We start from the raw sequence: 17,321 nt of genomic DNA on the forward strand, positions 1-17,321 counted from the left end.
GAAGGGTTATGCAGAACCAATCTTATGTGTCACCTGGGCAGCCAAGTCAGTTTGTTTAAATAAAGAGTAATGGATTATGATTTGCCAGCGTCCCTTTTAGCTCTGAAAACTAACATTCGATGGCTCTAAGTAAATATGGCTTGACAGAGGTTACTTCTTTGGGTAAGACGGGTTATTTCCCTCCCAGTATAAAAAGGGCAATAAACAGTTTGTCGATATTTGAATCTTTCCCCACTGTCCTTTTAGGGCTGAGTTAGGGGGAAAAAAATGGTTTGTATCCTTTTTGGTGGGTCCTGCAACGAGAGGGGTACTGGCCAGGTCCAGCCCTCGCCCTCGGTCGCTGCCCAGGGCCAAGCGCGGCTGCGGGCGAGGGTTGCCCGTGGTCCCCACTCCCCAGCGGGAGCGGTGTGACTAGCGGAGATTAGTCCCTGGTCATAAACAACCTCTCACTTCCCCTCTCCCGCCCCGCCCGCGCCGGGGCCGGCCCTCCGAGGGCCAAGGAACCTCCTCCGACGACCGCCGGCCCAGAGCCCTCCTCTGGGGGGCGACCGCGGGCTTGCCGCTAACTCCTACCCGGGCTTTTGATCGCGCTACTCATCCCTCCTCGCTGGCCCACAGGGAAGGGGTTTGCTACCAAGACCTCGGAAGAGGAGCTGAGGCCAACCTCCATTTCCCTTCCCCCGACCCCTACCACCTCCGACAGCCAAGGAGAGGCCGCCGTGCCTGACGCGCAAACTCACAACCGCGCCGGCCCTGGGCGCGCCGACGCAGCCCCCGCCCCACGGACCTTCCGTGGCCAGTCTCCGCCCCTTCCCGGAGCCCGCCTCCGCGTCGGCCGGCCCGCCTGCTCGCCCCTCGCGCTCGCTCTCGCGCGCACCCGACGCCCCGCCTCTGCGCGTGCTCCATAACTGTTCCCGGAGCCGGCCTCCATGCTTTCCCCGCCCCAGAGCTGTTTGAATATGCTAATAAGAGGCCAGGGGCCAGCCAATAGACTAGCTGGGCGGTGCGTCACGTGGGCAGAGGACGTGTCAGAGGGCGGAGCCTCTGCGGCCCCTGCCCGAGTTAAAACCGGAGTGTGAGGGAGAAAAGCGCTTCAGTAGCGAGAGGGGCTGAGAAAGTGGTGACACCGCCGGGGTGCGGAGGGAGTCCCTGAAACTTCTCCCAACAGCCCCAGGGCCAATCTCCCCTCAGCCCACTCCCCTCTTCGCCAGCTCCCAGGTCCCCACTCCCTGCGCCGGGGGTGGGGTAGGGAGCCAGGCCCGTCTCCCGCTGGGACACACACAGGGACCGGGAGCGGGGACGGGACCCCCGAGGCGGGGGGGGAACGGACCGACAGACAGACGGCCGGGCGCCCGCCCCAGCGGGCAGGCAGGCAGGAGGAGGCGGAGGAGGCGGGGGTACGACGGGGAGGACTGGGTCCGGGGAGTTTCCTCTCAACTATCGGGGGAGAAACTCCCCGCAGCCGGAGGAAAGACCCAGACGGTGTTTTCCTCCCGGGGGCCGCGCTCCCCCGCCCCGCGTTAGCGGCGGTTGCCGCCGCCGCCGCCGCCGCCACCGGCGCTTCCACCTCTACCATCTCCTCTTTCTCCACCACCTCGGGCCCCGGTGTCCCCGGCCAGCACTATGCCCATCTTACTGTTCCTGATAGACACGTCTGCCTCTATGAACCAGCGCAGCCATCTGGGCACCACCTACCTGGACACGGCCAAAGGCGCGGTAGAGACCTTCATGAAGGTACCGACCGACCGAGCCCGGGGGGCGACCCCAGCCCGGCGGCCCGCGGGCGGCAGGGGTTGGGGGGAGGGTGGTGAGGCGGAGGTGTCGGGGACCTGACTGCGGGAGCTGCCGGGCTCGGGGACCCCCTCCCCCACCGCGCGGGCGGCGGGCGGCCGGGAGCTGCGAGCCGGGCTCGGCCAGGGCCCGGGCTCCGGCCCCGGGTGGTGTGTGTGTGTGTGTTGGGGGGGGGGGCCTGATGTGTGTGTGTGTCGGGGGTGGGGGGGGGGCGGCCGCGGCGTGTGCGGTAACTGTGGGGGGGGGGGCGGCGGGGCCGCTGGGCGCCCCTTCTCCGCCTGCTAACCTCGCCTGTGTGCTTCCCTCTCGCCCGCCCTGTTCCTGCTCCCGTTTTCCACCCGTTCTCCCGCAGCTCCGTGCCCGGGACCCTGCCAGCCGAGGAGACAGGTATATGCTGGTCACTTTCGAAGAGCCACCCTATGCTATCAAGGTAACAGCCCTCGCCCTCCCCCTCCCCTTCCCCGTCCCTTCCTCTCTCGCCCTCCCCGCCCCCCCATTCACCCTTCCTTATGCTCCCCTCCCCCACCCGCTGTGCTCTAGGCGCTGAGGTCTTTTCCCCTGCGGGCTCCCACCCCCTCCCCCCGCTCTGGAGCGTCCCGGCGCGGAGTCGCCGGGCCACCGCCGTCCCCTCCCCAGCCCGGCCCGGCGGCGGCGGCGGCGGCGGCGCGGCGATCAACATGGCCGACATTTCCCCTCCGCGGCGTGAGCGGCAGCAATGAACTGTGGGGGATATTTATTCAAGTTAGCCCGAGTGACAGCCGGGCCCGGCCGCGCAGAGCCCGGGTTTGCATTAAAGGGGAATCGGCCCGAGGCCGGGGCGGGCCGGCGGGCGGGGGGCTTGCGATGAGGGGTGGGGTGGGGTGCAGCGGGGCCGGGTCTCCGGATTCTCCCCGAGAGGGCCGCCGGGCCGGTGGGACAGCTCCGGGTGAACTTCGGAAGTGCTGCTCACTTCTGCTTTCCACCAGTACCTCTGCATCCCCGGATTTTTGGGCACGAGGTTGGGGAGTGCATCTCCCCGGAAAGTTATGAAGTATTAAGGCTGGTAGCCACGGAAAGCTGTAGAGCCAGCAGGTTTATTCTCGGCCACCTCTGGAAGAGAGTTTCTTTAGCAGAGAGACGGCATTGACACTTTACCCCAAACCATACAGTAAAGTCGAGCAGCTGCTTGGTGAACGGCAGATTGTTAACGGCCGTCCATGTGTACCTGGCTTTAAAAGATGAAAAAAAGAAATTCTCACATTTTTCTTTTCAGGCCGGATGGAAAGAAAACCATGCAACGTTTATGAATGAACTGAAAAACCTTCAAGCTGAAGGACTTACGACTCTTGGCCAATCCCTAAGGACAGCTTTTGATTTATTAAATTTAAATAGATTAGTAACTGGCATAGACAACTATGGGCAGGTAGGTTGAATATTAAGGTGGAAACACAGTTAATTTTTCTTTTTGTGGACAAGCAGCCCAGTCCAAAAGCTATATACCGTGAAATACAAATATGAAACATTGCAGATTAAAATACAGAATGCACATAATACAAAAGTGGAATTCTGACCACAATGTATATGGTTTTATAGCCCTCAGGTTTTTTTTTGTTTGTTTGTTTCTTAAAATGTATTTGGGTTCAGAATTTGAATCTGAATGCTATAAAGTTGACATAAATTCAGTTTTAATCCCTTCAAGTTCACTCAGGAAATAAAAGGAAAACATCCTGTTTCACCACACTGTTTCTCTCATGGCCTACCCACTGGCAACTGCAACCCTTGCAATGACTGACAGACACTAGTTAATTAAAATGATCTTAAAATGTTAGAGGAAATTATTCTATTTGTTGCAAAAGGTCTTAGTTTAACCATGTTGTATAACAATTCTGAAAGGTGAAAAGATTTTCAGTGTACTGGCTGAGTACATTAAGATTTCTCAGCTTTTGAAGTGTGTCCAGTAAGCCACTCCAGGAAGAATTCTGAAATCATTCTTGAATTAAATGGCAGGTCCAGAATTTTGTTTGTAAACTCCCAACCCTTGGAAGAAAGGCTGTTGGAAAATTTGAAAGAGCCCTTCCTTTCTCCCTGAATTCCCCCAGTTCCTCTAATACTCTTGCTCTTAGCTGTCTGAAGATGAGACAAGATACTTAAATCACATGATGGTCACTATGGGATAATGCAAGGTGGTCCATGATGACACTTTTTGGGGTAACTGGCCCAGGAAGTAAAGGATGACAGGTTCTGTGTTGTGCAGAGCACTATTACCACAGTGACACATTTTGGTATACATTTTATTTTCACAAATTCCACGAGCCACACTTTTCCTCAGTTTCACAAGTTTCAGGGAAATTCTTCCCACAATTACAGCTTTTGGTTTTTTTTTTCTATATAGAAGCAGAATTGTTCTTTTGTTTTAGAGATGTTTACGCCTTAGTTCTTAGGGATGACTATTCATTGCCTGAACATCTTTGGAAATGGTTGAAAATGTAGTCCTATTGCATTTAAAGTATACATTTCAACTTGGAGCCAGTTTGTTTCTGTTTTTATGGAATTGTACTTCCATTGTTTAATTAGTAAATGTGTATTTTCTTATACAGTAATCTTTCTGTTTCCCCTTTCTATGCTGCTTTGTGTTTCAACTGTTAGTAATTTAGGCAGATTTGCCATGAACTTTTCAGTTTGTTTCTTTATTTCCCTTTCAGATTCCTTTGTTATCTGTAGTACTATGCAGTCTTAGTGCTTAAGGTCTCCATCTAAACTTTGAGTTCAAAGTCAGATAAGAAACTTGCCCTTACTCAGTTATCCTTATTTCCTTGTTATTTGGTTGTTAGGTTGTCAGTGTATAGCAGAAGTATTAATTTTCTGTTTTTCTGCATCACATTTCATAAGTGGGAAAGACTTTTAGACATATTTACTTCCTACCTCCTATTAAAAATATTTTTTAGGTGTTTCCTTGGAAAAAACTCATGGAGAGGCTGAGGACATTTGTAACTTAAACCTGTATTTTCTTTTTCATAATTGTCGTCTTCCACCAGGGAGCACTTAAGTTCTTGTCTGTAAAGTTCACACAAGTTTGAGGTTGAATGTGGTCCTGCTGTGCTTTTACCACTTGCACCAAGAGAAGAGCCTGGAGATGAGGATGTTTTTGAATGTCAGGATTTATTGATTCAACAAGGGGTAGAGATTGTGCCTTTTAGTTATTTTGATGAATAAGTGAAGAGGCAAGGAGTAATATCCTGATTTGGCACATAAAAATGAATAGCATTAAAGTAACTTACGAAGCCATAATTTTCCAAATGAAAATGACGATTGAGTAGTCTTTTAATTAGAAGAAAATGTCTTTTCAGAAGCTATTTTTCATCATGAGGTTTTTTTTCTTGCTGATTTAAATACATATTTTCTTGTTAAAAAAGACAAATGATCGAGAATTTTGAGTGTCTCATATATTTAATAGTGAATAGTTCATATGCTTTCTTTGTGAGATTGTCTGCCTATTTTTTGTGGAATACCTGTTTTCTGTAACCTCAGTGTTTCTACATTAAGTACTTTCCCTCTCATGCTCTGTCCTAGGATCTGTGGAGCCCATAGTGCTAAATACTATTGTAAAATCTCAGTAGTTGAAGGAAATGAGAATAGGTGAGCTAGATGAAAGGGCATATTGAGTTTATAAAGCATCTAAAAACTTTATATAAGCTTCTGAAAAAGTTTTCCTAAGACACTTAAATGGGGTTTATGTATATCTGCATATTTATACAGATACCTCCACACGTTCCTCCTACCCACATACGTGCACATACGGGTTTCCAGAGTCAATTCCAAGAGTTTTTAATATCTATGTGTTGCATTAACATACTTAAAAATAAAACATGTTGAGCTATTAGTATAGTAAGAACTTACAGGGCTTCAGCAAGGTTAAAGTGGCTGAGAAAAAAATGGGTATTCGTGAATTTTTTCTCAAGCACGTTGGCTATCTCACTAATAAATTCCTTGCATGTTGAAGTCCTTATAAATAATTTTGACAATTAGTACTATTTGCTGATATTTCTATACTCATGGGATGATGTGTAGTCAGTCTTCCTTATAAATTTTAGTAATAACTTAGTCAATTGCTATCATTGCAGGTAAATCTGATAAATTTTTTTTTTTTAACGTGTTCACTAGGGTTTCAAATAATGCTGAATTTTTAAGAGGCACTGAAAATTTGATCCGGCCTTAATATCTGTTGGACATGTATATTTGATTAAAATTTCATATGTAGATTGGTTTATTTTTCATACTTTAGCAAGTTGTTCTATTATTTTCAACATTGTTAAAGTTAGGTTCCAGTTAGGTTTAGCTTCTAAATATTACTCTGAGCTGCAGTTCATCATTTTTGTCACTGGACTGATTCCACACTCCTGCTACTCAATACACTAGTACTGATTCAGTTGTTCCAGGACTTAGAATGGTACCTTCTACTCTATACCTTTGGTGAAGACAACCCTTGAATAATAACATAAAAGGAGATAAAATATGTGTTTAATTTTTTGAGGGATTTCTATTCCAAGTGTTTACCTCATTGAAAAATGGTGGCTTTTAGACAAGATCAAATTGAGTGAATCTTAGGGAGAATAATGCCAGCCAATTTTATTCTTCAGCATAAAGAGCTATTTGTGAATGAAGCAGGTAATTCAGGTAGATTTCTAGTAATACTGCTTTTTTCTCTTCACCAAAGCGGTACCCATTTAGTTCTCGGATAGTATGTAATAAAGGTTTCTCTTTTAACACTGGTAGGTGAAGTAATGAAAACTTGATTCCCATTTGGGTTTTTGGTTTCCTTTAGTCTACTGAGAAATGTATAAACAGTAGTTTGGTATTTATTGACCTATAGATATCTTTTCAAAAGAAAGTAGATTATTATCCTTGAACATTCTGTGCTGAAGTCCCTGAACCTTTTTTTCCTACTTTTTAAATTTAAACATGTAATAGCAAATATACCATCCTAACTATTTTTAAATGAACAGTTCAGTAGTGTTCATAGTGTTCAGGTTATTGTGAAGCCAGTTTCTAGAACATTTTCATCTTTCAAAACTGAAACTCCTTTCAAAACAATAACTCCTTATTGCCCCCTAGCCCCAACCACTGGCAGTCAAAGAATAGCACCATTCTACTTTCTGTTTCTATAAATTTGACTGCTCTAGAGATACCTGCTGTAAATGGAATCATAGAGTATTCCATGTTGTAGCATGTATCAGGGTATCATTTCTTTTTATGACTAAATAATATTCCATTGTATGTATATACCACATTTAAGTTTTCTCTGTGCATACCACATTTTGCCTGTGCATTAGTGATGAACACTTCGGCTGCTTCCACCTTCTGGCCATTGTGAGTAATGCTGCTGTGAACATGGTGTGCAAGTGTCTCCTGAGATCCTGCTTTCAGTTCTTTACACCCTGAAGTAGAATTGCTAGATTGTTTGATAATTCTGTGTTTTAAAATTTTAAGAAAAGGCCATATTGTTCTACATAAAGGTTACACTGTTTACTGTTCCCACCAGTAGTGCACAAGGATTTCAGTTTCTCCACATGCTTGATAACACTATTTTCCTTTTTTCTAATATTAGCCCTTTTAATGGGTTTGAGATGTTATCTTATTGGTTTATTTGCATTTACCTAATTATTTAATATTATTTATATTGTACATCTCTTCATATGCTGGGTGGACATTTGTATATTGGTTTTGGAGAAATGTCTGTTCAAGTCCTTTGCTTATTTTTTAATTGTTACCTTCTTCTGTTGTTGATTTGTGGGAGTTCTTTAAATATTCTGGATAGTACCCTCATCAGATGTGCAATTTGCAGATATTTTCTCCCCTTCCATGAGTTGCCTTTTTGCTCTGTTGATTGTCCTTTTTACAGACGTTTATTTTTGATGTATTCCTATTTATCTTTTACTGCCTTTGCTTTTGGTGTCATATCCAAGAAATCATTGCCAAATCCAATGTATTCACGCTTTCCCCCTGTATTTTCTTTTAGGAGGTTTACTTTTACATCTTAACATTTATGTCTTTAATCCATTTGGAATTAATTTTGGTGTATGATATAGGGAGTAAGGGTCCAGCTTCATTCATTTGCATGTGGACATCCAGTATTTCCAACACCATTTGTTGAAGAGACTCCTCCGCTTTGAAGGGTCTTGGAAAGTCACTGAAATTATTTTCAATAATTACTGATAGATAGGGCCCTCTATAATCAAACTGGTTTAAATGTTTTTTTCTCCATCTGTAATTGTGTAAAGGAAGAGCAGTGGCTAGGAATGTGAAAATGGAATTTAAAATCTGACCTTGACATTGAATTACTCTGTCATACTGGACAGTCACTTTACTACCCTGTGCCTCTGCTTCTTTGTTTCCCAAATTGCCAGTAATGAAGCTATTTTATACCCTTATAGAATCAATGAGAGGTTAAAATGGGAAGATATGGTAAAATGTACTTCAAAAGTTATGAAGTGCTCAGTAGATACAAGACATACTTTTCTCCCCTGAATAAATTATTTACCTCTAGTTTTCTATTATTTTTCCCTGTTGAATTGGAAAGTACAGTGATAAAAATCTAGTGATACTTAAAGCTGATATTTATTACATGCTTTGAAATCTGTAACATATTAAATATATTTATTTTTTGGGGGAGTGAGCTTTGTATTGCTTCCTAAGGGAAGCAGTGTGAAAAGTAAATATAATGTGATCAAAGTTGTCTTAATGATAGTTGATAAGCATGGGATAAAGGATGGGATTTTTTAAGTGTTAAATGAAAACTGGATGAATATAGTTCAGTAGATAAGTCAGAAAGTCATTCTTTTATAGGAATGTAAATTAGAAAAGGAACCCTCAGAAGACAAAAGCACATATTTTAGGATTCTTTCAAATAGGGAGCTCCCCCTAGTGCGTTTAAGATGATACTTAAACACATTTGATTTGCAAGGAACTTTTGAGGAGCGCATCTATTGGGTAAATCAAGGGATATTTTAATAAGGTTTGACTGAGCTCAAAGTAGTATAACATGGCTATGATTTGTTTCCTGTTGAGCAGTAATTTTGAAGGTGGTAATTTATGACAGATTTCAAGACCCAGGTTTTATTTTCTTTGAAACTCACTATAATTTGTCTTCATCATTTTACATGCTATATCTATTTTCTAAAAGATAAAAAACCCACCTTGGTATGATGGTTTTAAAAGAAAATGAAAAAGACTATCCTAAAGACATTGCATTCTTTTTTTTTTTTTTTTTTAATTTTATTTTATTTTTAAACTTTACAGTACTGTATTGGTTTTGCCAAATATCGAAATGAATCCGCCACAGGTATACATGTGTTCCCCATCCTGAACAGACATTGCATTCTTGATTAGAAATTATTGAAAATAAAAGTACAAAAGGTGAAAGTAATATGTTCCATTTCTTCAAAGAGAATATTTTCCCTTTATGCAATAGAATGTCAATAATTTAGTATTAAGCTATGTGTGAAAAATTATATACATTAAATTATGTTTGAAAATTAAAAGACCAGGAACAAATATTGAAAGAATATCACTTATTTGATTATTTTCAATTGATTTAAGGTCATTTATGGTCAGAATTAACTAAAAGTATTGTTTAGCCATGTTCGTGTTACAGATTTCTGCAAGGAGATTATAATATTTTATGTTAATTTTCTTAAATATTTAAAGTTATTTTTAGTCGTCCTACTCCACTCAAATTTATACTTTTATGAATTGTTTTGGTGGATATTTTTCCTTTGGTGGATCAACACTAACGTATTACCAGCGCTGTTTTCTTTTCCATTTTATTTTTAAATTTTCTCTCTTTAGCCATGTGGCTTGCAGGATCTTAGTTCCCTGGCCAGTAATTGAACCCTAGCCCACAGCCGTTAAAGCATCGGGTTTTAACCATTGGACTGGCATGGAATTCCCTGTTTTCTTTCATTTTAAAGAAGTAATTTCTTTACACAAACTTAATTTTTGTTTAACCTTATTATTAATCTGCTTAATTTAAGCATGGTCCCAGACCATAGAATACTGAGTTTTTTGGATTTTGTCTTTATTCCCTGATCCCTCTTCTTTCCTCCATCTTTTTTTGTTGAGATACGCCTTAAATATATATAGTATGTGTGAAGCTTAGTGAATTTTTATATACACTCTTGGAAAAACAAATTGAACTTTTTGCATCTATTGACAGAACTTTTCATTAGACTTCCTGTATTACTATAGTTACTGTATTTTGGGGCTTTAGAATTGAAAGTGATGTTAGACTTCATCTTCCTTATTTTATAAGTGTAGAAGGTAAGACCCAGTAAAGTTAAATGCTTAATTTTTTCACATTATGAAATATTTCACATTATGAAAAAGAGAGCAATTGGTTATGAAACAGTCATGCAAAATTTATTAGTAATTTGTATTTAAAAGCAAATTTTATTTGAAGGTATAACTTGTAGATGTGAATACATTTAGGTGGTAGGGGTTATATCTGGAGCTCTCTAGTGGAATATGCCTTCTTTCAATTCCTCTGAAAAGCAGGCATTTCATTTTGTCATTGTGTTGCATTTAGCTTTTCTTGTAACACCCTGTAAAAATACTGTTTGTTATATTCAGTTGGATTTCCTTCCGAGTCCCTTGTCCCTCCCCACTCCCTGAAAAATAATATGAATGTGGGGGATAGTTGACAGGATTTTATATATGTGTGTGTGTGTGTGTGTGTGTGTATATATATATATATATGTATATTTGATGGTACTTTTTGATTTTGTACTCCTAGTTTACTAAGTGTCTGATGTAGTTAATACAGTACTATTACCCTAGTCAGTCAGTCAGTTGATTTCTCCATTGTCATATGCCGGCCAGTATTACTATTGTAATTATAAGTTTTTACCTGGACAGTTTGTAATTTGTTAACTACCAGTTAGTTTCCTTTGATATAAGATACTTCTGAAAGTCTCTAGGCATTGTTTTTAAAATTCAGAAAAATCTGTTTGGCTCTTCACCCAAGTCGTGTAATCTCTGAACCTCAGTTTCCCCATTAGGAAAATATGAATGGAAGAATCTTATCTTGTAGGATTGTGGTGAAGATTGATAAACACTGTAATCTGTTAGTGTAATAACACCTATTACCATTTCTGTGAATTTCCTTTTATTTGAATTAAAAAAAACAGGAATTGTAGGTACATGGAGTATTTCATCCAGATTTTTAAGAATAAGAAATGTGATAGGGAAAGAACGAACTGCTTCGTTAGAACTGGCTATGCCAGGCTCTGCTGCTACTAGCTGAGGTTGTATTGACTGACAAGTCCCTTAAGTTTGCCTCACTTTTGTCACCCACAAAATGGTGATAATACCAATTGAAAATGTTTTTAAGGATTGAAAAGAACATTTGTTAATCATCTAGCAAAGTGCCTGCTTAGAAAAACTTTTCTAATCTGCAGCCTTTGAGAGAAAACAGTAAATGTTTTTGTATAACCCGACATGCATACATCACAAGAAGCTCAAATCAGCTGTCCATTTCAAGTGAAATTCCTTGCCACTGGGGACATAGTGGGTTTTGGTGTTGAATTGAAGCTTTCTAGATTTCTCCAAAATACTTACCCCTGAGTGTTACGAAAGTCTTCCCCCTGCCCTAGACCTCTAACTTGTTCAGAAATGTTTTGATAACAATGAGTACTTCAAACAAATATGTTTTTGATTTTCAAAGCAAGAAAAGTTTAAGCTTCTTTGAGGAACTTTCGATCTTAGACCATTTTTAGGGCTTTGTAGCAGTGTATTTTCGGAGAAGGCGATGGCACCCCACTCCAGTACTCTTGCCTGGAAAATCCCATGGACGGAGGAGCCTCGTAGGCTGCAGTCCATGGGCTCACGAAGAGTCAGACATGACTGAGCGACTTCCCTTTCACTTTTCACTTTCATGTATTAGAGAAGGAAATGGCAACCCACTCCATTGTTCTTGCCTGGAGAATCCCAGGGACAGGGGAGCCTGGTGGGCTGCCATCTATGGGGTCACACAGAGTTGGACACGACTGAAACGACTTAGCAGCAGCAGCAGCAGTGTATTTTAGAATTCAGGTTAGGATGAGATGAAAGATGTTCTTGTGCAGAAGAAAAGTCAAATGGAAAATGTATGATCCCTTTTATTGTTTGTAATTAGGTTTATTTGGGATGAGCCTGGTAAGGATTATTTTATGTGATGATGTTTCTGTTAGGGCCTGTATAATTTGAAATTTGGTGTATTGAGAGATAATTGCACCTAAAAAGTATTCTATTTATTTATTTTTTTTAATTGAAGGATAATCGCTTTATAGAATTTTGTTTTCTGTCAAACCTCAACATGAATCAGCCATAGGTATATATTCATGATTCATATATATCCCCTCCCTTTTGAACCTCCCTCCCATCTCTCCCCATCCCACCCTCTAGTTGCTGTGTGTGTCAGGAAACTCAAACAGGGGCTCTGTATCAACCTAAAAAGTATTATAACTTAAAAATCTTATAATAGAATTAGTTGTAATCAGAGGACAAATTTACATTAGCTTGAGTGAGTGAAAGTTGCTCAGTCATGTCCAACTTTTTGCGACCCTGTGGACTGTCAATTCTCTAGAACAGAATACTGGAGTGGGTAGCCTTTCCCAGCCTAGTGGTGACTTAATCAAAACTTATTCTAGGTCCTACGTACTTTTTTTTTTTTTAATCTTTTCTTGAAATGACATTTTAACATTTTCCATCTATTTGCTCAGATAAGCTGAAGAACATGTGAAGGTCCTTGGAAGGACTATATGTTCTTAAAAACTTTGTTCTAGAAAGCAAAATGGTTCTGAGTATGTGAGAAAAAGTAATGTAGCCTTAGCTATTAGGTAATGTAATTTGACTAGTCATTGACAGGTTTTGTGCTGGTATCAGTGTTTAAGGAAAACTCCCTTTGTCTTAAAGCTGGTGAAGCTAGTTAGGAATCAGGAAACATCAACGAAGTCTTCTGGTTATTCTGAAGTTTATAAACACTAGAAGCATCCAAACAACTCTTCTGAGAGGATTAAAAACAATTGATTATTTTTAATCATAGAAATTGAAGATGATAAATAACCTTTGTGGAAGGTTAGACTATGAACCACAGTGGTGATTGATACAAAGGCTGGGTCCATAAGATAATGACAGCTTTTAGTACTTTTGGATTATTAGGAATAGGCAAAGTGATGTTTTTGTGACTCCTGATGTAATGCCTGAGTTTTGATGGTTTCTGATCATTTATGTACTTTGGAAGACATTAATGTAAAATTTTGGATTTTTATTGTACATTTTTGTCAATCTCATTTTTCAAACCAGTAAGTTAGAAGGAAAACCCAAGTAATTGCATCCAGAACATTGGGCCTAAGTCAGGTAGTAGAAAGAGAAAAGGATCTTTAATCTAAATTTTGTTAATCCAGAATGGATAATGTCTAATCCCAAACAAGATTATATTGAATGTAAATCCTTATATACAAAAGTTATCTTATGTTTTTAGAGCTTCCATTTCAGTGTGCTATATAGTATCAAGCAAAAACATGCAGCAGTCAGTGTAGGCACCAACCCATCCATATGTGATATCTGCTTTTTCATGAGGTTCATTTCTAATGTAAAACCTTGGTGGATTCATATGTATAGTTAGGAAGTCTTGTAAAAATTTGTTTTTAACAATAGATCCATATATTATGTGGTTAGTTTTTTGTTTCCCAAGTATGTCATCTATTTTGAAAAATTTAAATCTATAAACACTTGTGGGGAGGTGTTTAGTACAAGCATCTATAAATGTTTGGATCAGAATCTAGCCAGAGTGCATTTCTAGAAATTCTTTTACTCAAGTTCATATACCTAAATGATGAATTTGGAGAAATATAAATATTTTCTCCTAAAAATATCTTACTGAAATTGGGTTACCACAAATTCTTTCCCAGAACACAAAAATTCTGTACTTTTTATTTTTTTCCAGAGTAGGGCCTCTTAAAACTAATCTCGCATTTTGGTTTATCCAGTTAAATTATTTTGAGGTTGACCTTAAGCCATAGCATATGAAAAACAACAAGACTGTTAGTTTTTCCAAGTGCTTATCATGAATTATTTTCCTTTATTAAGTTTGATACTTTGCTGACTTTACTAAGATGTACTGTTTATTAGGCGGTTCTTCATTTTTAGTTGTGGTCTTGAAGATACTTGTATAATAGAATGCTGAGGTTGAAGTCCATCTTTTTTGTAGGACACCTGTTATATTTGATTCTTTTGAGAGTATATTCATAATGTGGATATTTAGAAGGAAGTAATGATAATGGTTAAATAAATGATTTAATCAGACTTTTACAAATGTGATATCTGTAGGTTTGGTGGTAATCAACACCCAAGGAGATGATTATTTGTGATAGAATAGGCCGATGTGTATTTTTTTTGGAGGTCAGATTTCCAGCATTATTGCTGTATAAAACTTTCCCCATCTTTGGAAATGTGTTTTCATTTCATCTTGTTTATTTTTTAACTTTTTCTGTTATGTTTCTAACATTTTTAAATTTTAAATTTTATTTGTATTTTGGCTGCACCACAGCGGCTTGTGGAATCTTAGTTCCTGGACCAGGGATCAAACTAGGCCATCAGTAGTGCGAGTGTGGAACCCTTACAGGACCACCAGGGAACTCCCTAACCTGTTGTTATTACATATTTTACTGAAATTAATACTATGCAATCCATTTACTATTTCAGATATATTGAATTTATATTACTTAGCTTTGATACTTTCCTTTGATACACTAATACTTATCATTTATTGAGTTTCTAACACTTTTTTCCACAAAGTCAAGCTTGTAATTTTTCAGTTCTGATAGTGAATATTTTTTACATTACTAGTATGGTTGACCCTTAAATGACAAAAGTTTGAACTGTGCAGGTTCACTTATCATGTGGAATTTCTTACATACTACAACCATCTGGGGGTTGGTTGAATCTGAGGTTGTGAAATTGCAGATGTAAAGGGCTGACTGTAAAGTTATATGTAGATTTTTGACTCTGCAGGGGTCAGCTCCCCTAAACCTTGCGTTCAAGGGCCACCTGTATTTAGTTTATTATTTCAATCAAATCCTAGGATATTGCCCCTCAGTCATTATGCTAAAATTAATATGTAAGATTCCCTCCTGCTTTTGCTGGTCTTATTATTCCATCTCTTTCTAATGCTGTTTTTTAAAAATAAGGAATTAGAGGAACTGTTTTAGTATACGATTGTATAATGGAGTTACTTGAAACTAAAAGTGTATTTCTTTTAATGGGGAATTTTAACATGTTTTTAAAGTTTATGCTTTAGCATATTCTAAGTACTAGACTTTTATGCATTAGCAGATTTTTTTTAAAGTTTTATTTTTGAATATTAAGCACATTTTAATTTTGAAGAGTACTTGTTTTGAATATGTAATAAATGTGCATGGTTAAAAAGTTTAAGCATTAGAGAAAGTTATATAGTTGCTCAGCTCAGTTCTTCAGAGGCTACCATGGTAAATCAGTTTATAGTGTGTATCCTTCAGAAATCTCTTCTACATAATCAAAAGTATTAATTTAAAAGCACTAATTTGTACTAATTTCTTAAGATGAATATCTGAATTTTTACATCAAAGACTTATTTATGCCATACCACTTGGGATCTTGACTGTAAAAGTAATAATCTTGCTGAATTCAAAAACAAACATAAAACTTGTATTTCTGGCCTTGGAGTATTGATTTTAATGTAAGCCTGTTGGGCTGTTAGTGGCTTAAATAATTATTATATTTTCTTTGGAATGTGTAATTAAGCAGTTGTGTATTCATCCCTGTAATATAATGAACCTTCTCATTCTTTAATAAACAAAAGGTAAACAGTATTATGACACTGAGTATTGAATAGAAAATATAATTTGCACATCAAAACTATGATTTCATAGGTCTTATTGCTAGAGTTTGAAGCTAAAAAAATGATACAGAGTTAAAAATATTAAGTATATAAATATTGTAAATAGATATTGAAAAAATTCTGGTTGTGATTTTCAAGTGTCTGAAGTTTGAGCAATATTGAGCTAAAGAATGTTATTGATTCTGGTTGACTTGTTTTACACAGTATGTATTAAAACCTTTTCTCAATTCTGTATAGTTGTATAAGTGTTTATTAGTATTATGATTAATAAGACTTTGGATGTGAATTGCATTCTTAGATGCTTTTCTTCTAGAAATAAGTTTAAAGTAGAATATTTTTAATATTAATGTTTCTATATTTTTTATAGAATTTGATTTTTGACAATATAGGGAAGTGTCAGAAAGTTTCTAAATGAATATGAGGTGGTTGGTTTTTCATTTTAGGAGACCATCTATTGTTACTTCTTTATTCTCTATGGTATTAGAGGAAAATAGGGTAGATAATGAATGCAGGCTTCATTTCATATTTTTACTATTTATGCAGATTCCACAGAGATGTAAATAAAGGGGACTTAAAGCTTCTAGTCTTGAACTTAACTTACAAAATTTTTAGCCGCCATCCTGCTAGGTACTTGTCCAGTATATGCATGAGAACCTTTAGTGATGTAGTAGTTATTTCTTAAAGCTGCCCTTTCCATTTCTTCACATTTTTACTTGTTGTCACTGTAATTTGCTTGAAAAGGAAGTTTTAAATAGGAAAAAAGCACAGGCTGTTTCTGAAAGTTTTTTATTTTCTGCTAGGTAATATACTTTTAGCCTAGCCATATAACATTATACATCTAAACATCTTTTTTGTTGATTTCCATTGGCCATAGCTTTCTTGACACATAGTAAAATAGCTCATTGGTGATAGATGTTGGTAAGCTGAAGATACTGTCATGGAGAGAATCGGAGAGCAGATCTGTGGTGCCCATTTTCCCTGTCCTGGGAAAAGTGTAACATAGACAAGCACTTGGCTGTCCTTCTGGGATTTGTTTAAAGCATTGATATCATGGTGGAGCATGGTGGCATGGAAGGAAAACTTGAGCCCTCTGGTCCTGCAGCAGAGATAGCCACTAAAAGGTCTACTGAATATTAGAGCTGCTTTCCTTTCACTATCACTTCAAAAGATAATAGCTAAGACAAGCTTAAGGGTACAGTAAAACTCCTGTGGTTCCCCCCCCCCCCCCCCCCCCACGCACATTGTAAATTTCTTGGGTAAAACTAAAAATTCTGAATTTGAGAACCCGGTTAGTTTTTATTTGAAGGAAAATTAGGCTTATTTTTACATTTTAAAAACTATTTCTGCTGAATGCCAATAACTTGTTTTAACATTTCCAAAGCAATTTTTGCAAAATTGCAATAGGTTTTAGTTGGATAAATCTATTTTAATTTTATTTTTAAAACTTTCATATTAAGATTTTTATGCCTTACTTTAACATCACAATAATGTTAAATTATTGAGAGAATATATGTAAAGTGAAAGTTTTTGTATTTATCTTTATCAGAACTCTTCTCAGGACTTTTGGCCAATATTAAATTTAAATATTCTAAATGACAAGATTTCCATCAATAAATATCTCTAGAGGTAGATTTATACT

At 38.9% G+C, this 17,321-nt stretch overlaps 1 protein-coding gene across 5 annotated transcripts in view; it reads left to right on the forward strand.

Moving 5' to 3' along the window:
* Nucleotides 1-1,081: 1,081 nt before the first annotated feature.
* Nucleotides 1,082-17,321, forward strand: part of INTS6 (integrator complex subunit 6) — a 101,900-nt gene continuing 85,660 nt past the window's right edge. For all 5 annotated transcript variants that reach the window (XM_044926794.2, XM_025262962.3, XM_025262963.3 and 2 more), the window contains exons 1-3: nt 1,082-1,734; nt 2,144-2,221; nt 3,044-3,193. In XM_044926794.2, the coding sequence (XP_044782729.1) occupies nt 1,624-1,734; nt 2,144-2,221; nt 3,044-3,193 (339 nt within the window). In that variant the 5' untranslated portion in view covers nt 1,082-1,623. The remainder of the gene's footprint in view (nt 1,735-2,143; nt 2,222-3,043; nt 3,194-17,321) is intronic.

Source organism: Bubalus bubalis, chromosome 13, assembly GCF_019923935.1.
Source record: "Bubalus bubalis isolate 160015118507 breed Murrah chromosome 13, NDDB_SH_1, whole genome shotgun sequence".
Taxonomy (NCBI): domain Eukaryota; kingdom Metazoa; phylum Chordata; class Mammalia; order Artiodactyla; family Bovidae; genus Bubalus; species Bubalus bubalis.